We start from the raw sequence: 25,203 nt of genomic DNA, 5'->3' as shown, positions 1-25,203 counted from the left end.
TTTTTCAGCTCCAGAATTTCTTCAGTTTCTTTTTAGTTTATCTCTTTATTGATATTTCCATTATTTTTTTTTAAGATTTTATTTATTTATTTGACAGAGACATAGTGAGAGAGGGAACACAAGCAGGGGGAGTGGGAGAGGGAGAAGCAGGCTTCCCGCCGAGCAGGGAGCCCTATGCGGAGCTCAATCCCGGGACCCTGGGATCATGACCTGAGCCGAAGGCAGACGCTTAACGACTGAGCCACCCAGGCGCCCTGATATTTCCATTTTGTTTATACATTGCTTTCTTGATTTTCTCCATATTTTCCTTTAGTTGAATGTTTTTAAGATAGTTATTTTAAAAGTCTTTGTCTAGTATATCTACCATCAGGTCTTTTTTGAGGACACTTTCTATTGATTCTTTTTCCTTTGACCGCACCATACTTTCCTGCTTCTTTATATGCCTTGTGATTTTTTGTTGGAAACTGGGCATTTGAGTCAAATAATATGGTAACTCTGGAGATCAGATTCTTCCTGTTTTTTGTTGTTGCTCTTGGGGTTTTGTTTTGTTTTTTCTTTTTATTATTGCAGGCTGTCTCTACGCTGTCTCAGCCTGAAGTATAAAGTCTTCTCAAGTCTTATCTGAGTCTTCCCCTGGGCATGCATGTTCACTTTGTAATTTCCCCCCATATGTTTGCAGTTGTTTCTGAATGTCTTAGTCTTTAATGTCTGACTTTGGAAAGGGGAAAAAGAGAAAAATGAAGGGGGAAACAAAACAAAACAAAAAAGGCACTCGTCCTTCAAATTCTTCAGAAATCACTTCAGCTGGAGGGAGGGGGGTTGTAATGATGGAGGGATGTGTATGAATAATGGCTGCCTGTTTGTCTGCACCTCTGTGATCAGAAGCAGCAATCTGATCAGAGCACAGATCTCTGATATTTGGAGAACAGGGCATTTTTGCCCACTCTGGTTCCTGCGAGCTCTGTACAAGCTGCTCTAGGAACACCTGCACAGGTGCCTGTCATGAGACTGAGGGATGGGGAATGTATAGCTGCTATTGTGCCAAGAGCTAAAATTGACTGAAATGAACGCAATTTATTGTCTAGGCCTTCCCCTTGCAAGCCTTCAAGACTCCAGTGTACCAAAATGATTATTAACAGACATACTCTGCCACTATAATTGTTATGCAGATAGGGAAACAGATTCCTGGTGCTCCTACTTTCTGCCATCTTCCCAAAAGCCTCTCCATGAATTTTTGCCACATCCAAGTACAACCTCAGACTTCTTTTGTCTGATAGATAGTGTAAGTCCCTCATTTTGAATAATATCGCTTTCTTCATCTTCCTCAAGACCCTTGGCCATTCCTTTACGTTTCCCCACTCTGACACCCAATGGGAAGCAGGACAAAGGACCCAGTACAAGAAGAGGCAACAGAAGACAAGAATCCAAGAAAAAAATCTACTGCCACTATTTCTCTGGTATCCCTGCCATGTCTAAAGGAACCGCCTGTCTGACCCCTATCCCCTAGCCTCCCTTCACCAACCCCTCCAGTGCTGTCTCTGGACTCATGCCTTCTGTCTTTCTGCATTGCCACATTTCTCTTCTCTTGGGGTGGGAGAAAACCCTTCTGCTTGACACCATCCACCCCTGGCCACTTTCAATCAATACCCAATACTCTCCCCACTCACATTTCAAAATCAATACCACTTCTGTTTACTCACCAGGAGCTTATGCTTGATTTCCTCACAACATCACTTCTGTCTCCCCTTTCAAGCTAAGGGATATTTACTAAGCCATCTCCTCTGTACTGGCCTCCATGAAGGTTACCCAACATAGAAAAGGCTACCAAAGCAATGGGGCAAGAGGGTCTGGAGCACCAACTGAGAGTACCAACTCTAACTGTAAGAGGAATGGGGGAAGGATTACAGAAGAGAACTAAGTTCCTAAAGGTCAATAGCAACTCTTCAGTGGTCAAGTCAATGTTCTTCCCTCGGACTCTCTCCCCATCTGTGAACATCAGTCAGCTGGCTCCCCACCCTCTTCACCCACAACCCCAAGCCTTTATTCCCATGGCCCTCCATCAAGGGCCTCTGCCTCCTCAAGAGGCCCTTCTTCCTTCCCTATCCACTGCAAGTCTCTCCCAAGAGCATCCTTAGAGTCCAGCTCTTTTCCCCCTGGACTGCTGTCCTCCAGGAGCTCCCCACACTCTGATGACCTGTGCCAAGGCTCCTCTGTGGATGGTTCCCATACCTGTGTCTTCAGGCAAGGACCCTTTCCAGCACTATAGTCATGTCCCATTCTCTGCCAGCAAGCACTTTCCCAACCCTACCACCTTGGTTTCTGATCATGGAACAACATTTCCCTGGTCTCTGAAGCCATCACTGGCTGCATGGTCACCACTGTCTTCCTCAGTCACTGCATTTGATCAGTTCTTCTCTTGGGATCTGGCTCCAATCCAGCCCCTGATTTTCATTCTCAACAAGTTCCACCCTGGGTCAGGCCCTTACCATCCCTGGCCAACTACTCTCCAAAGTCTGTGCAGGGCCTGTACCAGGCACTGACCATGGCTATGATGACTTTCCAGCAACACCACTCCACCATTTTGAGGTATCAGCCTTTTCCTCTATACACTTTCAGGGACTCCAGGGCTGTCCCAGGATGAAGCCCAGCATCCAGGCTGGTCCACAAGGCCCTCTGTGGTCTGCCCCAGCCTCCTCACACAGACTCAACTCACCAACCCCCTGGAAATACAGGTGAAAACTCAAGCCCTTGCCTAGTGCCAAACTCTATCCTACTGCTGCCCCCACTCCCCTCCCTTCCTCTGCCTAGCCAAGCCTAACCTTGGTGACAGGCATCTGAGGCAAGGCAGAGAGAATGGGATTTTGAGCAAGAAGCCCAGGACCCTAGAACTAATTTCCAATCCAGAACTGAGTTATCATTCCACCTCATTCGGCCTCCATTTCCCTGTCCTACAGAACACAGCATGACCTACACTGCAGGGTTGTCTCCCCCACCAAATAAGTTAATGTGTGGAAAGCATGGTGGGGAGTCTGGTAACAGTCCTTAGAACCTGGGCAGCCACTAGTTGCCTGCATCCCTTCTGAGTGGTCAGTGCCCTGACCTGTATCACATATTTTGAACTCACCCCTGCTTGGTTATCACTTGCCCTTCTAAAACCAATTCGAGGGGTGCCTGGATGGCTCAGTCAGTTAAGCGTCCAACTCTTGATTTCAGGCCAGGTCATATGCTCAGGGTTGTGGGATTGAGCCCTGCGCCAGGCTCCACACGTGGAGCCTGCTTAAGATTCTCTCTCTTCCTCTCCCTCAGTTCCCCGCCACTCGTGCATGCACACACACTCTCCTCTCTCTCTCTAAAAAAAAAAATAATAATAAATAAAATAAAATAAAATAAAATAAAACCAATCTGAATTCCTGACTCCAGAAGCCAGACCAGAAGCCAATTCACCTTCTCAGAAGCCCCCACACTACTCAGAGGAAGCTAACTCAGCTCTCCTCTTGAACTGCTAGGCAAATCTCCCGCTGTTACTTCCTCCACCAGCTGGTCTTTCCTGCCCAAGTGTATGGGAGGTACACTCTTTAGAACATGGCGGGCTCGGTTCAGGTGGTCTTTGACTCCATGCCCTTTAAAAAAAAAAATCAGGCTTTTTTTAAAAGAAGAAAGGAAGTAACTCTGACAAGCTGGAGTTCCCTAAAGAGCAAGTTAAACAATCTCAGGAGCCACTGGCTGTCCAAAGGTCAGTGTGACAAAATGATGCAAGTTCACAGGAGAGATCCAAACAGGGCCTGTGACCCACTCACCAATCAACTCCAGAGCAGCTCAGACAGACCATGCTGCCCCCACAAAATTGGCAGGACTGAGATATTTGCCTTGGGAAGGCCAACACCCAGAGAGAAAGGAGAGACTTTGGAGAGGGAAGGAGGGAGGAAAAAGAATGAAAAAGAAAGGAATAGTGAGGGAAGAAATTAAAAAAACTGAGGAAGAGAGACAAAGAAGGCAAGAAACACAAGAGAAAAAGAAAGAAAAGGAGAGGAGTGGATAGCCTGCTCTGTGCTAGCACCACGCTACATGCTCTCGTGTGATCTCAACACCCCATGAAAGGGGCTCTGACCCCTATTTTCAGAGAAGCCAAGTGACTTGCCTGGGGCTGCCATGGGGCCCAGAGAGTAAGTGGCTGGTCTGTAGGAGTCCAGAGTCCAGGCCTCTCCCATGACGGAGGAGAGGAAGAGTCCATTCTCAGTCCACAGGGAGGACCCCAGCCACGGCAATCAGTGAACCAGGACCCAACCACAAGCCAGGGCCCAGTACATGTGCATCATCTCTGCTTACACTGCATGAACCTAAGGCCCAGAGGGACAGAGAAGGCTAAAAGCGTGCACTAAGAATTCCAGCGATTAACCATAAAGCTTTCGGAAATTCAATTATTTTTTATCCAAACCCTTTTGGGCAATGTATTGTAACAAAACATAACGGCGTGTTGGGCTAAGTCTCTGGCCCTTTCCCAGGCTCAAGAGAAGCTGGCCTTGCTGATTTCCTGAACATGCCACACAACTGGGGATCCTGGCTTCTAGAGGCAGAAGTAAAGTTCAGCAGCCCCTAAGGGGACAAGAGGCCCCTCTTGCCTTGAGTTTCAGATCCAGACTGGTGTCTGGGTTCTAGGAGCACAAGAGGCTCCAACCAGAGATGTCAGGAAGAGCCCTGGGCCCAGCCCCACAGCTCAGCAGTGCAGGCAGGAGCTGACCTGGAGCACATTCAAGAGCTTCTCCTGTTCCCAGCACCCACCACCTCCTCCAGACTCCCCTCACAGCTGTGGTACATCACGGTTCCAACCAAGCCCAGACATGCTGACTGTGCATGCAGCCTGACCTTCGACAACACACAAAAACGATCTAAGATAAGTTAAAAAAAAAAAAAAAAAGTGTGTGTGCATGTGCGTGTGCATGTGTATTGTGTGTATAACTCATGTAAAAGACATAAACAAATAAAGTACAGGTTTCCCCACTCTCTGAAAGCAGGCCATTCCTATGAAATCTTCAGTAAGGCAAAATGGCATAAAGTGAAGAAGCAATTACCATTCGTTTATATGGGAAAATGAGTGTTCGCAGACCCAAAAAATAACCTCTCCTAGGTTCTTCTGATACCTTAGGACACATCTACTAACAGATGCACGAAATAAATCGACATAAGGCACAGATGCTCACAGACACAGTTCAAAGCGATGGCGGCTTGATGCTGAGTGCTGAGTGTAGTTCCTGGGGAAGGGGCTTGGCAGCGCCACTCTAAGGACTCGCTGCAAAGCAGATGCTGTACACTATCATTGCTTTTCACCTTTTTTCATAAAAACAAAAATCTTCTCTAGATTTCCTTCAGTTAGCGAAAACAGGTACTAATAAGATAGGTCTTTCATAAAAGCAAAGTGGTGTAATGCAAACTTTGAAAAGCAGGGGAAACATGTAAGTTTTCGGTTTGGAATAGTGAAATTCAAAGCAGCCAATATTTATTATACTTTAGTTTTCTCACCAGTCAACCCAGACACCAAACCTCCCCCCAGGGTTACTGTGAGGATCTGATTGATTGTATATGAGAAATCCCTGGTACAGTGCCAAGCACACAGTAGGTGTTTGCTGTGATTGTTAAGAACCTACTATGTGCCATCAAATGCTCCCTCAGAACAAATGCTGTGAGGCTAAACTTATCAGCTCCCATTTTACAAAAGAAGAAATGCCAATTCAGGAAGATAAAGTGAGTTGCCCAAGACCACACAGCTAGTTAGCCACAAAGCTAGTATGAAACGCACACCTTGTAAGTCAGCTGGGCAGCAGCCCAGTCACTTGAGATTTGGCATTCCACTCAACCCCAGGAAGGGAGGCAGGGCCAAGGGAGCCCCGAGTGGGCTCTCAGCAGATGGCCTTGGCTGAAACAGAAACAAGGAAATAGAAAGTGTTTAAAAAGCAGGAGGAAACACAGAGGGAGTCTGAGAGAAAGATGCATCAAGGATGCTGTCAGATGATAACATTTAGTGGGAAAATAAACAGAAAAGCCTAGAACACAGAACAGTGTCAATGTTGTGATAACAACTACCTCAAATTATGTACATGTGGGAAAGACTGACAGGGATCCTAGGGAAAGAACACTTTAATTTGATGCACTGACGAGACTGTGAGTACATTTTTATCTTCTATTTTGATTTCTGTTAACACTGATAAATGCTTATGCAAGAGTAATTTTAAATGCTTTCAGAGATAAAGAAATCACAAAGAAAAACAATCAAAGAGTGACTACACAAAAATTAGAAACTTCTGCGTATCAAAAAAAGCAAGTAAAATGGAAAGACAACCAACAAATGCTGAAGACTTATTTGTAGCAAACACGATAGGCAAAGGGTTAATTAATAACAACATCTTTGTTAATATTAAACACTCCTGAAAATCAAAAAGAAAGCATTAAAATCACAAGAGGCAAATAGACAAAACATATAGGCCTAATTCAAACACACAAAAGCACAACTATTTAATACACTTAAGGAAAAATGTTGGGGCACCTGGGTGGCTCAGTGGTTAAGCATCTGCCTTCGGCTCAGGTCATGGTCCCAGGGTCCTGGGATCGAGCCCCACACCGGGCTCCCTGCTCGGCAGGGAGTCTGCTTCTCCCTCTCCTACTCCCCCTGCTTGTGTTCCCTCTCTCGCTGTGTCTCTGTCAAATAAATAAATAAAAATCTTTAAAAAAAAAAAAAAGGAAAAATCTTTAACGTCCCCATTAATTACAGAATCACATATTAAAACAAGAGTAACTTACCATTTCTACCCTACTAAGTTTCAAATATATTTTAAAATTAGAAACCAAAGGTAGCTGCAAATATCTGTGTAAATGATGCAAACCCTTTTGAAAAAGAATAGGGCAGTGTACAACCACAGGTTTGAAAGGACTTGTGCCCTTGGTCCAGTAATCTCACACCTGGAAATGTCTCAGAAGGAAAAAACCTGAAAATACAGAAAATGTTTAAGGATGGTTGAAGATGTTCACCCCAGGGTTGTTCATTTAAAGAAGGAAAACTTATGCCAATCTAAAGGGCCTACAATGGAGTGATGCTTACATGAAGAAGTGCTATACAAAATGTTAAGTAATGAAAGCAGAAATAAAAAATGCAAATAGCTCATGATTACAACTATATGTTTAAAAGGAAGAACTGAATTCAGCAAAGTTGCAGGGCACAAGATCAACACATAAAAATCAGCTGTGTTTCTGTATTCTAGCTAAAAACAATCTGAAAAGGAAATTAAGAAAGCAGTTCCACTTAATAATGACATCTAAAAGAATTAAATACTTGGGAATAAATCTAACCAAGGATGTGAAAGACCTATATAATGAAAACTACAAAACACTGATTAGAAAAATTAAAGAAGATCTAAACAAATGGAAAGGCATCATGTTCATGGATTGGAAGACCTAACACTGTTTAGATGTTCATACTACCCAAAGGAATCTACAGATTCAATGCAATCCCTATGAAAATGCCAACATGTTTTTGCAGAAATGGAAAGCAGATCCTACAATTTCATGCAGGAATTGCAAGGGGCCTCAAATAGCCAAAATAATATTGGAGAAGAAGCAGAAAGCTGGAGGACCCAACATCCTGACTTTGAAACTTACTACAAAGATAAACAAAGCAGTGTGGTACTGGCATAAGGAAAGACATATAGACCAATGGAACAGAACAGAGAACTCAGAAATAAACCCACACATGTATGATCAATTGATTTCGGACATGGTAAGAGGGGAAAGGACAATCCTTTCAACAAATAGTGCTGGGAAAACTGGATATCCACATACAAATAATGACGCTGGGCCCTTAACTTACACCACATATAAACTTACACCATATATAAAAAATTACCATATATAGAAATAGATGAAAGACCTAAACTTAAGAGCTAACACTGTAAAATTCTTAGAAAAGAAATTAGGGAAAATCTTCATGACATTGGATTTGGCAACAATTTCATGGATAGGACACCAAAAGCACAGACAACAAAAGAGAAAATAAATATATTGGATTTTATCAAAGTTAAAAACTTTTGTGCCTCCAAGGATACTATGAAAAAAGTAAAAAGTCAACTTACAGAATAGAAGAAAACATTTGCATACCATATATTTGACAAGGGATTGATATCCAGAATATATAAAGATCCCCTACAATTCAACAACAACAACAAAACAACAACAAAACCCAATAGAAAAATGGGCAAAGGACCTAAATAGACATTTCTCCAAAGAAGATATTTGAAAGGCCAACCGGTACATGGAAAGATGCTCAACATCACTAGTCATTAAGAAAATGCAAGTTAAAACCACAATGAAATATCACTTCATACGTGTGTTAGAATGGCCATCACCAAAAAGACAAGAGGTTAACAAATGTTGGTGTGGATGTGGAGAAAGGGAAACCTGTGTGCACTGGGTTTGGGTGGGAGGGAGTGTAAACTGTTGCAGCCACTATGGAAAATAGTGTGGAGGAACCTCAAAAAATCAAAAATAGAACTACCATATGATCCACTTCTGGGAATATATCCAAAGGAAATGAAGACACTAACTTGGAAAGACATCCGCACCCTCATGTTCATTGCAGCATTATTTACAACAGCCAAGACATAGAAACAACCTAAGTGTCCATCGATGGATGAACGGATAAAGAAGTTGCGGTGTATATAAATACATAATGGATATCATTCATCCATAAAAAACAAGGAAATCCTACCATCTGCCACGACACGGATGAACTCAAAGGCATTAAGCTAGGTGAAATAAGTCAGACAGAGAAAGACAAATAATGTGTGATTTCAACTTATCGGCAGGATCTAAAAAAAACAAAAACACAAAAAACAAAACTCAGAAAGAGAGCAGATTTGTGGTCACCACAGGCAGAGGGTGGGGGGGAAAGGGAATTGGAGAGGGTGGTCAAAAGATACCCACTTGCAGCTCTGAGATAAATATGCCCTAGGGCCATGAGGTACAATGTGATGACTCTAACTAACACTACCACGTGATATACAGGAAACCTGTTAACAGAGTAGGTCCCAGGAGTTCTCGTCACAGGAACATTTTTTTCCTTTTTTCTTTCCTTCTTTTCTGTTTATTGTATTTTTATGGGAAGATGGATGTTAGCTAAACCTACTGTGATAATCATTTCACAACATATGTAAATCAAACCATCATGGTGTCACGCCATAACCTTATATATTCATGTATGTCAATTATTTCTCAATAAAACCAGGGGGGATAAACCAACAAAAAGGGGTCGAGGAAGCCACAACAAGATACCACTTCATACCCACTAGGATAACTATTAAAAAAAAGGGAAAATGACGAGTGTTGGCAAGGATGTGGAGAAATGGCAACCCTCACACACTGCTGGTGGGAATGTAAAATAGTGCAGCCACTGTGGAAAACAGTTTGGTGGTTCCTCAAAAAAGTTAAACATAAAACTTTCACATGACCCAGCAATTCCACTCCTAGGTATAGACCCAAAGAAACTGAAAGCAGGGACTTGAATAGCTATTTGTACACCAATGTTCATACAGCATTATTCACAATAACCAAAAGGAAACAAGCCAAGTGTTTATCCACAGATGAATGGACAAACAAAATAAGGTACATACATACAACAGAACACTATTCACTATGAAGGAGTGACATTCTGACACAGGCTACAACATGGATGGGCCCTGAAAGCATTACACTAAGGGAAATAATCCAGACACAGAAAGCCAAACACAGGATTCCATTTCTATAAGGTACCTAGAATAAGCAAAGTTAAAGAAACAGAAAGCAGAATAAAGGCTGCTGGGGGTGGGGAAGGAGAGGGGAGGAGAGGGGAGGAGAGGGGAGGAGAGGGGAGGAGAGGGGAGGAGGAAAGGGGGAGTTCTTGTTAAACGGGTACAGAGTTTATGTTGCGGATTCTGAAAACGCTTTCGGCATAGAGAGTGCTGATGGGCACACAGCTTTGTGAATTTTTTTAATTTTTGTTTTTTTTTAAAGATTTTTATTTATTTATTTGTCAGAGAGAGAGAGAGAGCACAGGCAGGATGAGCTGCAGGCAGAGGGAGAAGCAGGCTCTCTGCTGAGCAAAGAGCCCAACGCCAGATGCCGGACTCAATCACAGGACCCTGGGATCTTTGTGAATGTATTTAATGCCAGTGAACTGTATATTTGCAAATGGGTAAAATAATAAATATTATGTTATGCAGATTTTACTACAATCAAAGTAATGTGGAGGAAAAAGGGGGGGTAATATGATACACAGTGAAAAGATAGGAATGAAATAAACCCAAATGTCAGCAGCTATTCTGAGAAAAGAAATATTTGGGTGGCTTCTTCTTTCTTTTAATCATTTTTCTCTTTTTCCCAATTTTCTTTCAATTGCTCTTTGGATGGGAAAAAATAAGTTATGTTTTTTAACAGGTTTCATGTTTTCAGGTTTTGATATTTACATAATTCGTCAGTCCAAATTTTTCCTTTTTAGGTAGAAAGTTTCTTCGCATTTGGAGCAGCATTACAAAAGATTCACTTCACAAGGGGCCACAAGGAAAGGAAATGGTCACTTAAAATAACTTAAAGTTCTCTGCTGCACAGAGGTGAAAGCTAATGTTCTCTTACAACCTGGCCTGGCCCTGGGGCCCTTGAACCCACTGGCTACAACCCAAAAGGGGGCAATCCCTTCCAGTATGGGGGTTGTTCTCTCTGCCCTCTGGGCACTGAATGAAGACAGAAGAGGTTTCAGGGGGACAATTTCCCCTGGATGTGTGATAAAGTCCACAATTGGACCTTCAAGCAATAAATTAAAATAGGAATAGTAATTTAAATGCAAAGTGAGAATTTGCCTTAAATTTAACCACTCAAAATAATTAGTATTAACTCACCCTTAAAAGTATCCCAAGCCCTTCCCAGAAGGTCCCATTTATATAGCAAATGATACTGACATTGTACTGGGTTTTTATGCAGGAGTCCAAAGGACCTGTTCTCCCCTTTCTGACAAGTAAATAAAACGGCAGGGAGATCAAATAACTCACTAAAAAGAAGATATAATTTTTTATCTTCCTTTTTACAGTCTCATATCCACTTCCGTTGGGAATAACAAAGTCTGAATTCTTATGCAACACTTATCTAAATGTGTCGATTTTATCGGATTGATGAATTTTGCTAACAAAAGGCAGCGCTAGGAAATCTTTTATGACATATTTGGCCCATTCACAGGCCTGGAGCTTTAATTTAACCAACTTGAGAATTCTGAGGGAGAGTTGCAGGTGTTGGATCTGAAAAAAAAAATCATAAATGGGAAGGCATATCAATCTTTATGACGGGGAAACAAAAACACTCTCTACTTGCTTGCCCTCCACAGGCAGGAGAAGGAGAGGTGGAAGGAGCAGGATATTGTCTCAGGCTGCATAGCAAAGAGGAAGCATCGCTGTCTCCCAGTGACCGCTATTTAGTATTGATCAAAAGGCACTAGCCTGGAGAGGAAGAGGGGAATTGATAAAACAATGAGGTTTGCCAACACTCTGTGCTCAACAAGGACATTTTCTCATTTTCTTGACCACATCAGAGTAAGTCACTCCTGCGGCCGCCTGAGCGAGCGGGCAGCTCTCTGTCCCCCGACCCCTTCCACCACCCCCAAGGCTGCCCAGCAGCACTGCCACCTTGCCACCCCCATGGACAGTAAGCAGAGTCAATCACTTGACAAGGCCTGTTGCTTCTCCTGTTAAAGGTCTCCCCAGGTCAGCCTCCCCTTCCTCCACAGCCTGAACGCAGACCACATTTCTCTCCCTGGGAACACCACCACGCTGCCTCTCCCTGTCTGTTCTCCCCCTGGATCCTCGTCACCAAGCCATCCTTCCACCTGCCGCCAGCTATCTCTGGATGGGAGAACCTTTCAGCCACTTCCTTGCACAAACTCATTAAGGACTCCCTACTTTCCGCAAGACAAAATCACAAACCCATTGGTGTGAAATACTACGACAGTCCTTTGTGATTTTGTCTTTCCCGGTCTCCCCTCCAACAGCAAAGTCTGTCCATCCATCCATCCAATTTAACAGTCCTCTGAAACAGAAACATCCAGTCGTCCACCAAAACCAAGCTCCACTGGGGTGCCTGGGTGGCTCAGCCGTTTAAGCGTCTGCCTTTGGCTCAGGTCATGATCCCAGGGTCCTGGGATTGAGTCCCACCTCAGGCTCCCTGCTCAGCGGGGAGTCTGCTTCTCCCTCTGCCCCTCCCCCTGCTTGTGTGCTCTCACTCTCTCTCTCTCTCTCTCTCAAAAATAAATAAATAAATATTAAAAAAACCAAAAAACCAATTTCCCCCTTTTGATAACCGAGTTGCAGCTAAGCAGATGGTGAGGGGATCCGTTTCCCGGGCTCTCTGACACCACGGCATGGGTGACATGAGCAGGTAGGACTGAGTCCTCCCTCACCCACAGAATCTGTGGGAAGTGTGTGTGCCCCTTCTAGGTCCAGCCATTCCTGACACACGGGACCCTCCTTCAAACGTGAACGCAGTAGTGCCCATGCCTGGCTTTGACCACACGGACAAGGACACACCCTACAGTAGAAGGGCAGCAAGACGGAGGAAGCCTGGGTTTCTGAATGCTGTGCAGAGAAGAACCCCCTCCAACCATTCACATTAAGAAATTACCTAGAGTGCACCTGGGTGGCTCAGTTGGTTAAGCGACTGCCTTCGGCTCAGGTCATGATCCTGGAGTCCCTGGATCGAGTCCCACATCGGGCTCCCTGCTCGGCAGGGAGTCTGCTTCTCCCTCTGACCCTCCCCCCTCTCATGTGCTCTCTCTCATTCTCTCTCTCTCAAATAAATAAATAAAACCTTTAAAAAAAAAAAAAAGAAATTACCTAAAAAATCAACTTCTAGTTTCCTTATGCTTCTGTATTTTTTGGTCTCTTGCAACAGCATTTTAGCCTTTACCCTTGATGAGAGTAAATGCCAGGCAAGATCCCACTTACCACGGCTGACACCTGCCTACCCAATCTGTGTTAATGAAATGACCTGTGCCCCAGGACCAGCTTATACAAGTGGATACACCACTCATCAACAAACCTACTTGGTGTTCTCCAGGGTCCTCTGCATTTTCTTGGTCATTTTATCAATCGCTGCCTGTCTCTTCCCTTCAGCTAAGAGGTCTATTTTGTTCAGCACCACAACCAGCTTCTGGCAGGCGATCTGCCCAATCACAAGGCACTCCGCTGACTGGGTCTGCATCCCTTTGGTCACATCAATGACCAGCATCATCAGATCAATGATCTGGGCCCCTGCAAGGAGAGAGAGAAGACAAGATTAGAAAGGGAAATGGGGGAGAGGACTCTGCAGAAAGTGGCCTGATGTTTGAGGTTAAGCAAAATCAGCCAAATTAAAGTATTAAGATAAAAGTGGGTGGGGTGGGAAATGAATGACCACCACACACCTTCTAGCTCCGGCCTCGGGGGAGGGACTCTGACCACATGATTTCACGGAGTCCTCATGACCAACCACCATGAGGGATAGACGCGTTACCTCATCTGGAGAGGAGGAAACTGAGGCCCGTGAAATACAGAGAGCTCGCCCAGAGCCCCATAGCCAGCATGCAGCAGAGCTGGGGGACCCCAAAACCCACACCATTTTACTGCCTCAATCTTCTCATTTTCATTCCATCCTACCTAAGAAAAATATCCAAGCAGGAAATATCTCAGTTTTAGACTTGGCAAATGCCTAGAGATTTGGCCTTGCCAAGACAGCAGACAGAAAGACCAGAAAACTAATGTGGAGGCCTGGAGGTTGTGTCCTCTGTGATTCCTGGGTCTTCTCCTCACAGTAGTTGGTTTTCGTCATGATCCTCCCACCCACGGCTGCAATATAGCTACTCACTTCTTCTGTCCTTTCCATTCTGGGTGGGAAGCTCCTGCTCTTTCAGGGAGGGTAAGAGCAATCCAAGGTTCGCTACCTCAACAGTGAATACCATATATGTAAGTGTGTGTGTGTGCACGTGTACATATAGGGGTGTTGTGTGTGTGTATGTGTGCACTCTATATTACACATGCATGCCTGGTTGTGAGCACGCCCTAAATACACAGCCACACCTGAGCTGAACAGCAGCAGAGGGACAAATTACAAAGGAGTCAATGAAAGGAAACTGCCCTGACCCATGTTAGGAAGACTAATGTTGGCCAATGAAGGGACTGTGTCCTTTTTAATAGGATTTTTAAGTAGTTTCACAAAAAAAAAAAAAAGGTGTTATCTTGGGGATACAGGAATATGCAGATATTTCCCCCTTTGCCCCAGAAGGGATTTTTAGGACCAAATTATCGTCACGGTGCTACAGAGGAAGACTGCTCTATGGGTGACTCATGACCCAAGCTCACTCCTGGGAAAGGAGGGAAGGTGAGGAGGGGCAGTCTTTCCTGTTGGCACATTCACCTTGCGCGCTAGTCAACCACTTAATCTCCACAACCACTGTTTCAAAGAAGGTGGGACTCAGAGTCATGGGGCTACTTGCTCTAGACCAATGAGCACCAAAGGCCACCAGACACCAGGGAGCCTGGCCCCACCACTGAAGCACTCTTCCCTGGTCACCACTGACTTGCACAGTGGGAAAAACAGTAGGTGTCTGGCTCTAGGCAGGACTCAGAGTCTAGCCCCGTGACTCAATTCCCTATTGGTATACACCACTACCCAGGAATGCCTTGTCTGGGCCCAGTGGCTGAGGGGAAGGACTCATGTATTCCATGCATTTAGCCTATCTTACTGATGATGCCTGTTGGGCTCCTGGGGACAGAAATGAAACTGGCCTGACAAACCCAGAAAGACAAGTGCAGCCAGGCCCCAAACACTCAGGCTGGTGAGGATTTCCTCTGCGGCCTTACTCCAGCATCTACAAGCCGCCTTTGTTGAGAGGAGCACACAGCTTTGCTCCAAAAGGCCAGGCTCTTGAGCAGACCCGATGAGGCGCAGCCAACATCAGGCACTTCTAAAGAGACCAGAGGTCACAGCGACTTGACAGGCCCCACTGCGAACCAGGGGTCAGCAGCAGGCAAGTGCCCGCTGCCCAGCAGCAGCTCTCAGTTACTCCCGTTTCGTCCTCAAACTTTTCATCAGACGACAGGAAGTGACATAACTGGCCCGTCTTGTCTTTTTCAAAATCCCCAGTATTCCAAAGAATGAATCAAACAGTGTCCTTCCCAATTCCCATGAACCCAGGGTAGGAAACCATTCTGAGACCAGAGGGGCACAGCGAGCAAGTGGGCGGGAAACACAAGTCAGGAACTTGCAGCTTACAAATGACCCTCTATATTTTTCCGTCTATCAGACCTTTTCATCTAGTTGTTCTGACTATAGATCCCTTTAAAGGTTTGCAGAATAATTATAACAGGGTTAAAGTTTCTCAGTACTTTAAAAAGTTACAATTTCCAATTCTGTAGATTATATATCTTAATCTTTTCAAAAATAAAAATAAAGAAAAACTTACAAAGGTCAGCATTTAACAAAGTGTAAGTTATCTGTGAGATGTAATTTTCCTTCTGAGACTGAAGAAAAAAGTGTGTTCAGAGAAAAGATTTCGGCTAGAGAAACGGAATATAAAACTTTAAACATTTTAGCAACCTCAAAATCACATCTTTAATCATAAAATTTGATTTTTTAATCAAAAGCTATGTACACCCTAAAAAGGAGAAAACAATATTAAATTTAAAATAAAGAAAAATGTATTTTTAACCAGTGACTTACTAAATATTCAATAAATAATGTAAATACATTGTCCTATAAAGTATAATATAAAATATATATATAAAATATAAAATATATATTATATATATATATATAATAGAAAATTATAGTGCCCATTTCTATACTATTATTAATATGACCCATGTGCCTAAATACATCAGACCTCTGTGTGCCTTGGCGTCCTCGCGAGCATGAGGACGGGGATGAGCCCAGTCAGTGGGCCGCAGTGAAGACTAAAGGAGACAACATGTGGGGAGGGCTCAGAACAGCACCTAGGCCATAGGAAATCTTCAATAACATGAGCAGCTCTGACTGCTTTTCCTTCTACAACTCCAACTGTGGCACGCACGTGGTATTCTACAGATCTGCTTCTCGTCTTAACTGCACCTCAACTTTGCCATGTGGGTATCACAGATGAGAAAACAAAGGCTCAGAGAGGTGAAGTGACCAAGTCAAGGTCAGGAGCAAGGACTCAGTCAGAGCAATGTGAACTCGGACCCACTGACTTCTTTCTACCACAGCATCCTCTGTCCCTGAGCGATCCTGTGTCCAGAGTGAAGCACTTACTCTGTACATGGGTGGGGACACACGTGCATGCCCCTGTGGGTACTGCAGGACAGCAGAGCAGGGGTCAGAAGTCCCCCTTGGGGCCCAGGGGTGGGAGGAGGGGCTGCAGCTCTACAATCCCAAGGTGCCCTCATTGCTATTGTTTGTATTCATTTATTCAATGTATTGCTTGCTTCTCTATTTTACAGGCAAGAAGACTGAGGCTCAGGCAGGTTAAATAACTTGTCCCAAGCTATCCAGCAAGGGTGAAAACCCAGTATTGGATTGACACCAATACAGGCTCACCTGTCCTGGCCCTGACTCTCTGCCAGGAGGTGTCAAGACTTCCATAATATGGGGGCCATTTGGCCCCCTGAGAGTCCACTCAGGTGTGTGTCCATTCTGTGCAACTTAGTTTTCCTCCTTTTGCATACTTTCCTCAAAGTACAGTGACCTGAAGTTTCCCTGTCAGATTCCTACTGGCACAGTACAGTGAACAGCTGTGAACCAGGGCTGTCTGTCCTGCCCTCCTCAGCACAGAATCAGAGGGTTTGGATATGGAAGGGGCTTAGCAAAGAAGGTCAATGTTCAGGTGGGGAGCCAAGGGCCACGAGTGGGAGGAAGAGGTGGGAGCAGGGCTTGGAGACACCCAACCAGGCATTAAAACCACAGCCCCACTGGGGGCCTCTGCTTCCTTATCTGTAAATCAGAATCTAAACAAAGATGCCCACTGCAAGAGGTTGGCGGGGGAATCAAAGGGGAAGGCCCGCCGGGCCCTCAGTAAGCAGAGCTGCATTTAGGGCTGTCAGTGCTGAGCCAAGCTCTCAGCCCAGCCTCACATTCAGAGTCGTACTGCTCCCACCTGTCCAAGAGCCCCCCATGCAAACACATGTGGACAAAGGAGTGAGGTTACTGACTGAGTGTGGGGCGTGGAGAAGGAAGAGTTCTCGGAGTGGTCAGGCGTGGGGCCCCCATGGTGTCCATGGACCTAGCACCCACCAGGGCACAGGCGGCATGTTTGACTTGCACACACTGCCCGCCAGCCCCTCTCCTTGCCCTCCCTGCCTCCCCTCGCTGGAGTCACACATTCGTGATGTCCCATGCCACTACACAACTGCCAGGGTCACTTCACACACCGCAGGACAGGCCAGGAGTCCAACAGACTGGAGGCGCTGGCCAGGCCCAGCCCCTCCAGTAGGGGACCAGAAAGCCAAAGGAGATCCCAGTCACTGGAGGAGGCCCCAGTGCCCGTGACCCTTGTTCCTACCAGATGATGGTTTTCTGGTAGGAACAATTTCAGACAAAGGGAAGTTTCTTAATGCTATATAGCCTCTCTGAGCTCTCATTCCCCGTCTGTAAAATAGGGACAATAACTCCATTTTGATTTCTACAGACCTGATAGAAAATCTCAGACATGGAGGTAGGAGATAGCGCAGAGGGATGGCATACTTGCAAATGGGGCACATGAGCAAAAGAATCCTCGGGGGGGGGGGTGAGGGTGGGTGCTGCCCTTTGGCGGGAGGAAAATAGCAGCGGCTTGGAAGCCCACCTGCAATGCCCTGGCAGGCACGTGAGAGATGCAGGGCGGGGAGGCGGGGAGGCAGAGGAGCCAGCCCCCAAGCCCAGGCACCGCTTCCCTCCTGCCAGCTGTGCAGCCTCAGGCAGAGAGACCTCGTGACCTCTCGGAGCCTGGGATCCCTCCCCTGTAGCCTGCTGACCCAGACACAACACCTTACAGGGCAGGGGCCTGCACAGCGCGTGGCACATACTAAGAGCTCAATAAACACAAGCTGCTATCATATAGGTACTTGTATCACGGTGCCCAGCACCATAGAAGCTCAAAAGGGGCCATCTCCTTCCCCCATAGGCCCCATGCCCTTTACTGGCTGAGAAGAAGGGAGAGTATTAATGGCAGCATGGAACAAATACTAGCAATACCTCCCCCAATCCAGCAGTATCTCCGAGGGCCCTCACAGGGGGCACTGGTGAGTGCCAGCCAACAGCTGGGAGCACTGTGCCCACCAATGGGCAGGAAGTCCTTATTGTTCTAACCCAGCCTGCAAAGGTAGGGTCCTCCACAAACATCCTGCCGAATTCCACCAGGCCAGCAGGGAGACACCCAAGCAGGAGAACCTGGGCAGGCAGGACTGGACATCTTCCAGGTCCCACGACGAATTAACAACCCTCCCTCTCCTCACAACTCCCTATTGCCTCATACCCTGGCATTTATGCCACCAGCCGGCTCCTAACAGGCACATGGGCTCATGACCCATGCTTGATGTGTGTTAGCTCTGCCCTTACCAAATCCCATGAGGAGGAGAGTCTCCCATTTTAATAAAGAGAAATCTGAGGTCTCGTTACACAACAGTAAACAGGAGAATCAGGGCTAGAACCCAGGGCTGACTAACTTAAAAATGTCTTCCTTTTCTTTTGCCAGCTGCCTCTTGGCTATTGCCGCATCTCCTGGGAACTCTCCAGCATGCCGAAGAGCAAGCGGGAAAGGCCCTGAGGATGGGAGGAGGAAGGAGAGCAGACAAGGTGCAAAGGCAAACCGCCAGAGTCCTCTAGGACGCATCCCAAGCCAGAGGCACGGTCCTCCAGGAGGCAGCGAAAGGAGGCATTCATCAGCACCTAAAGAAACCCGGGAGGAGAACAATGGGAGCGATGTTAGCAGTGGAGGAACAGGGGAAACAACAAAGAGAGCCCGTGTAAGAGACCGAGGAAACAAATACACAGCTGTGGACAAGACAGCAGACAAATAGAGGTGCTGGGCCCCCGCCAAAAGGAAGAAAAGCCAAAAAACAATAAATGCTGGCGACTCGTGGCAAAACCCCCGCAGAGCTGAGAGAGGGCGGTGGTGAGGAATGAGACGTGCTGCGAGATGGGGTGAGTAGCCGTCCTTCTCTGGGCCTCCCTGTCCACATGTGTCAACGGGGGGGAAAAGCACTCACCTGGGACACGGGGACAGCAGGCAGCCATCTAGAGAAAACTAAAGTTGAGGCTCTACCTCACACATCACACCAAAATAAATTTCCAAGGACCAAAGCTTTAAACATAAAAATATAAAACCATAAAGATCTTGGAAGAAACCGTGAAAAAAAATTTTATAATCTTAAAACAAAACAAAACCCATCTAGGTAAGACACAAAACCAGAAAGATATAAAAAAGAAAAAAAATACGAAAGACTGACAAATTCAACAACATAAAAATCAAACATTTCTGCATGGACAAAAATATGATAAAGGCCAACATGACTAGGGACGCACTAGCCACAAAGGACTACTCCCCTTAATCGTCAAAAAGCTTCTTCAAACTGATAATAAAAAGAGTAATGGTCCAATCCAAAATGGCAATAATCTCTCCAGATAGCTCATACTAAGCACATTCACTGAGCACCTCCTACTTGCCAGACCTTAGACTGCTGCTTGGCACACCAGAGATGAGGACAGATGACAGTCTTACAAGAGGGACTCACCAGCCAGTGAAGTAAGGCTAAAAGCCAACAACACATATAATACGTGAGTCTCACAGACGGGGGGAGGATGGTAAGTGTCCTGGGGGAAAAGAGAGCAGGAAAAAACGGCTCAGGAATGTACAGGAGGCAGGAGGGTTACAAGTTTAATTCAGGCTGTCAGGATGGGCCTCACCGAGAAGGAGCTATTTGAGCCAGGACGCGGAGGAGAGAAGCTGGCAGTTAACCAGGGGAAGAGCATTCCAGGCAGCGGGAGGGACCGGTGCAAAGACCGTATGGGGTGTCAGGGGGTCCGAGTGTCCAAGGACCAGCAAGGAGAGTGGGGTGGCTGGAAGGAAGTCAGACAAGAAGCAAGGGCAAAGAAAGAAATACACAGAGCTCAGACATGTAATAAGATGCCCTACCTCACCAATAACAAGAAAAATGCAAATTGAAATGACGCTAAGACTAGTTTTTTCACCTGGTGGGTTGACAAAATAATACCACAATCAAAGGGCCAGAGGAGTAGTAAGTCCTTGCCCTGCCAGGTGCTACTGACTCCTAGCACCCTCCACATAACCTTGCATCACTACGCCTATTTAGAGATGAGATCAGGTCACAGCACTGGGAGGAAAGGGCTAGAATTCAAAGTCAAGCTCTGCCGCTCCAGGGCCACGTCATCCCTCCAAACACTGACGACACCCTGCCACTAAGAATGTGGAGAGACAGACAGTCCTGTCCATTTGGGACATGTGCTGACAAAACCTCTTTGGAGGCCATCCTGGCAACAACCATCAAAAGTGTGTACTGTGATCCAGCAACACCCCACATGCAAATGAGGCACATTCAAGGCCATTGTTGCAACGCGTCTGTAGTAGCCAAAACGTGGAGGCAGCCTAGCTGCCCATCAGGAGGGAGGCTGTTACCTACATTCCGGGATAACCACGTAACAGAATATTACACAGCTACTGAAAAGCACAGAGCGGTCCTATTCTCGAGGTGGAAGTCCTACCAAGAGAGCGTACACAGTATACTGCCATCTCTACAGGCTGTGCATGAGAAAGTATATGCCTGAAATCACTGTCCTTGGAATTTTTACAAGAAACATCACAGTCGTTTATCTCTGGGGAAGTAAACCAGGTAAGCAGGGAATGGGTGCATGCGGGACCTATTTCTTACTGTCTATGCTTTGTACCTTTTAAATTTCAAACCACACACATATATTACTGATTCAAAATCAATTTGTTTTTAAAAATTAAAAAAAAAAAAGGACCAAAAACAAGTACATGAAAATAAAACACTATTTACATTCTAGCCAGACACAGTTGCTGTCATAGGTACGGAGCTCACAATGTTGAGAAGTGTTAAAACTCCAGACACTGAACAGAGAGACACCTTTTCCTTAATGGATTCAGAGGATTTAAAGAACCCTGAAGACAGAATAACTCTCTTGCAGTGCTTGATGTCTCTTAATGCGGTACCTATGCACACATAAAAGCATCTCAGACACCATCCTTGGCATGCATCTCTCCTGCTAGGAAACTCTCCTTAAAGAGCCTGGACTTGATTCTACAAGTTGTAACAATGCAACGTTGGGGGATGGCGGCAGAAGAGAGATGGAGGTAGACCCCATTATGTCTGTCTAGGGGTCATAAAGATGTTTCGTTAATGACATTCTGCCCTTCCGCAAGATTGATGTAGGAACCACAGACTTGTCCTCATCCCCCAGTCGGCGGTTGTCAGACTTGCTGGAGAGCAACCCCCACGCCCGGGTGCACCAAAACCAGACAACACATTCAGAGACGGTCGGTCCTAAGGGTAACTAAAGAGTGGAGGGCATGTGGGAGTTCTCTGTACTATTGCAAATCTTCTGTAAGTTTGATATTATTTCAAAATAAAAAAATAAATAAAACAATGACTAAAGTATCAGGAAGTTGGGGAAATGGAGAAAGAAAATGAACATTCACTGAATGCCCAAGAATGCACCATGCCCACAATTCCAATCAATCTCCACAACAGCCCAAGAAGGAGGAATTTATTATTATGCACACTTTCTATAAATGGAGAAACTGAGACTTGGAGAGATCTGAAGTGACTCTCCCACAGTCCGCACAGCTAGCAACTGGAGGTCTGAAGTCAAACCCAGAGCAGTATGCTACCACACAGCATGTGCCCGCCACAAGGCCAAGGGAAGAGAAAATCAGGAGCTGTCAAGTTCAGAGGTTGAGACCACATGTTCCTCATTGGAGGGAAATACAAAGGAAGTGATCTTGAACGGAAGCATGAAGGAACTCAGGTAGATCTATAAGAGAACTTCCTGAGAGGCAGGGCTAGTAAAGATGCAGATGACATCTTTACACAATTAGAGGGCTCTTTGCTGGAGGTCTTCAGAACAGTTGTGGCGGGCTGCAGGGAGGGAGTATGAATTACACCAGGGCTCCCTGTCCATGCATCACCTCTCATCTCTGCCATGCCTGTGGATACCACTTCTATGGTTATTTACTTATGTGGGCTAAGTCATTTTTTTTTTGTATCTCAAATGCATTTATATTTAAAAGAACTTTACATGACAATAAATGCATGAAACTTGCCATGAGTAGAAGTTAAGCATAAAGATAAACAGAACGAGAACACAAAGCGACGTGGTGCAATATTGTTAAACGCTAACTAGATAATGCTGGCTGCTACAGCTCTGAACCCGAGGCCTGCTGGCTGCTGACCAGGGATCAGCAAGAGCTAGTAAGACACCCTATAGCACTAAAACGAGTCTCCCTCCGACAGAACGGGAGGGGCAGGATGAGAACTGGAATAGGCATGACCTTCCAACCCTGTCAAGCAGGAGTATTAATCATGGGCCAGGCACCCCCCTGTACCAGCTCCTCGTCACCAGGCGGGTGGCCCACCCTTAGGAGGCCCTGGAGTAAACACCATTCACATTGCCCCCCCTCAGGAGAGGGGCAAAGGCAGGGTCAGGCATCGCAGCAAGAACAGAGGTGTCCGTGCTCCCTGGATCAAAGGGCCAAAGGGGGTGCTGGCCTCTGCCACCCCCTTTCCGGATGGAGGCAGATGCACAGGTTCTGCAGGGCCTCGACTCCCCACTTAACAGGGAGTTTTGCCTGTTTGCTTCTTTAAGCTACTGTGTCATAGTCTATCTGGGGTAATCTTTTTAGCTGACTTTGCACAACAGTACAACTCCTGTTCTAGAGCAGTGAAAAGGAGCAGAAAATGGAATTTGAAATGTAGAAATAAAATAATTGTGGGCCATGAGCTATAATTTGATTTCATGCTTTACAAGGAAATGAAAGAAGGCTTCCTTAAAATGTACGGTTTCTGCTCCCTCTCCCCTGTAAGCCCCCTCCCCCACTTTTTAACCATTTTAGGATTTCCTCTAGCACCGAAGAGAAAATGGGATTGTGGAAAATGTTCAGTTCTCAAGTGTCACTGCCACTCAGGGGCAAGCTCGATTTTAATGTGAACTTCCCATTCTGGGTAAGAGGAAATTCTTCAATTAATAAACCGGGTGTACGGAGGCCAGTCTTTAAGGTTTAATCAATTTCATCTGTACTTAGGATAAAAAGACTGACTATTCTACTTTATTCCCCCTCGTTTTCCTTCTTTAAAAAAATAAGAAAATGAATGTTTTATTTTAAATTCTTTGAGGTTCGTATCTCCTGTTTCAGGAAATATTGTCTATTTCATGCAGTGAGTATGAAAACTTCCCCCTCCTTTCTTACTTTTGCTGAGAATCTTTTTTCAAAATATAACGAAATTATCCTCTGCCCTCATATACTGTAACAGCTTGGGAGATGATACGAATTATACAGGATTTTGGCAGACACCTTGGGGTGGGGGGGAGAGAAACAGAGAGACAAATCACCAAATATGGATTCAAGAACTTCTTCTGGACAAAACAGTAAGAGGTGGACACGGGAATGTAAATCACAAAGAAAGCCCGTCCTAGAGTGGCTGAGGCGAACTTCACAGCACAAAGGAAAGAGACCCTGTCCCGTGGGTCATCCAGTCTCTCTCAGGTCTCTCAGCCAGGGGTGGGCACAGGAAGGTGGCCCAGAATCTCAGAATTAAACCAGGGAGCCCCCCCCGCTCCCCAAGTAGTACGAATCAATATTGAGACCTGGTGATCGACCAGAAACAGCAGGACCTTACGAGGGACAGAGAATTCCTGAATCTTTGTTATGTAGTCACTTGATACTCTGGATCTGTTCAGGTGCCAGGGCAGAGGTTACAGTCAGGCCCCATGGTGGAGTGTGAAGAGCACAAGCTTTGGGGAGGGTCAGCTCGGATTTAAGTCTGAATCTCTGCTCCACTTACCAGCTGCTGTGCCTCTCACATAACACCTAAACCCTCTGGGCCTATTTCTTCATCTGTGAAATGGAGATAAAACCACTGCTAACCTTTTAGAAAGTTATGCGCCTCACACAGTGCTTGGAACAAAGAAGGTACCTGGTCCACAAGAACAGGAGGACCCAGCATTACGGGGACCTGGGTAATTCAGTGTATCCCAGGTCTTCCCAATGCTTTGATCAAGGTGCCCTGGGGAAAATGCTACTTTTTAAGTCAATATTTTCACTAAAACTCCATAACCCTAGGGCCCTGTCAGTGTGATTTCCAATGTGAAAATGAGCAAGAGGCTCACCGTTCCTAACGGCTAACCAGTTACGGAGGGTCTAAAGCTTGCTGGCCATAGTCCCAAGCAATAGACATCTACAAATGAGAAACCAGAGGCTCAGAAGAGTAAAGTTAAGTGCTAAGTGTGAGAGAGGAGGGCATGGAGCAGGAGAGGGAAGACAGGAGAGAGAGGAGGGAGGCAAAAAAAAGGAAGCAGCCAGTGGGGTGAGGGGTGCAGAGATAGTTCGAGCCAGATGGCTCAACTCCTACGGCTAGGTCATGGTGAAACTGGAGCCAAACCTGGGTCTGCCTGATGTAAGGCCGTTTTTGGTCCACCAGGCCTCCCCCCTTGAAGTGGCACCTGAGAGGATTTCTCTTGAAGATAGCACCCTGTGATCCCGAAGGGAAACTGCAGGAAGTTTCACCAGGAGCCTTTCCATCTCTAGAAGCAGGCAGGCCCTGGGTTTCAGGGTACACACATCTTCCTTTCCTATGGAGAGATGTGAGGAGAAACACCTGCAGGTGTGCAGCTCACAGTGAGAATGAGGGCCAATGTCTGAGAGGGAGACATACACAGATTCTGCAGGGAACATGCTGGACCCCACTTCAGCCTCCCCTATCTGTATGCCTAATGAGACTCGTCCAAGGGCCTTTACTTCTCTGAGCCTCAGTCTTTCCCATCTGCAACATGGGGATCATATATTATTTATAGGGCAGTGTGGGGCTCACAGATCATGAATGCAAACCTCATAACCCAGGGCCCAGCACACAGCAGGTGCTTAACCATGGAAGTGATAATTACCAATATTCTTGGACGTGAGTT

General features: G+C 45.8%; 1 protein-coding gene across 1 annotated transcript in view; it reads right to left on the bottom strand.

Moving 5' to 3' along the window:
- Positions 1-25,203, bottom strand: part of EEFSEC (eukaryotic elongation factor, selenocysteine-tRNA specific) — a 243,656-nt gene that overhangs the window by 146,860 nt on the left and 71,593 nt on the right. The window contains exon 2 of the mRNA XM_021695078.2: positions 13,103-13,310. Within this exon, the coding sequence (XP_021550753.2) occupies positions 13,103-13,310 (208 nt within the window). The remainder of the gene's footprint in view (positions 1-13,102; positions 13,311-25,203) is intronic.

The sequence above is a fragment of the Neomonachus schauinslandi genome, chromosome 1, assembly GCF_002201575.2.
Source record: "Neomonachus schauinslandi chromosome 1, ASM220157v2, whole genome shotgun sequence".
NCBI classification, from domain to species: Eukaryota; Metazoa; Chordata; class Mammalia; order Carnivora; family Phocidae; genus Neomonachus; species Neomonachus schauinslandi.
This window is presented reverse-complemented; position numbering and strand designations above follow the sequence as displayed.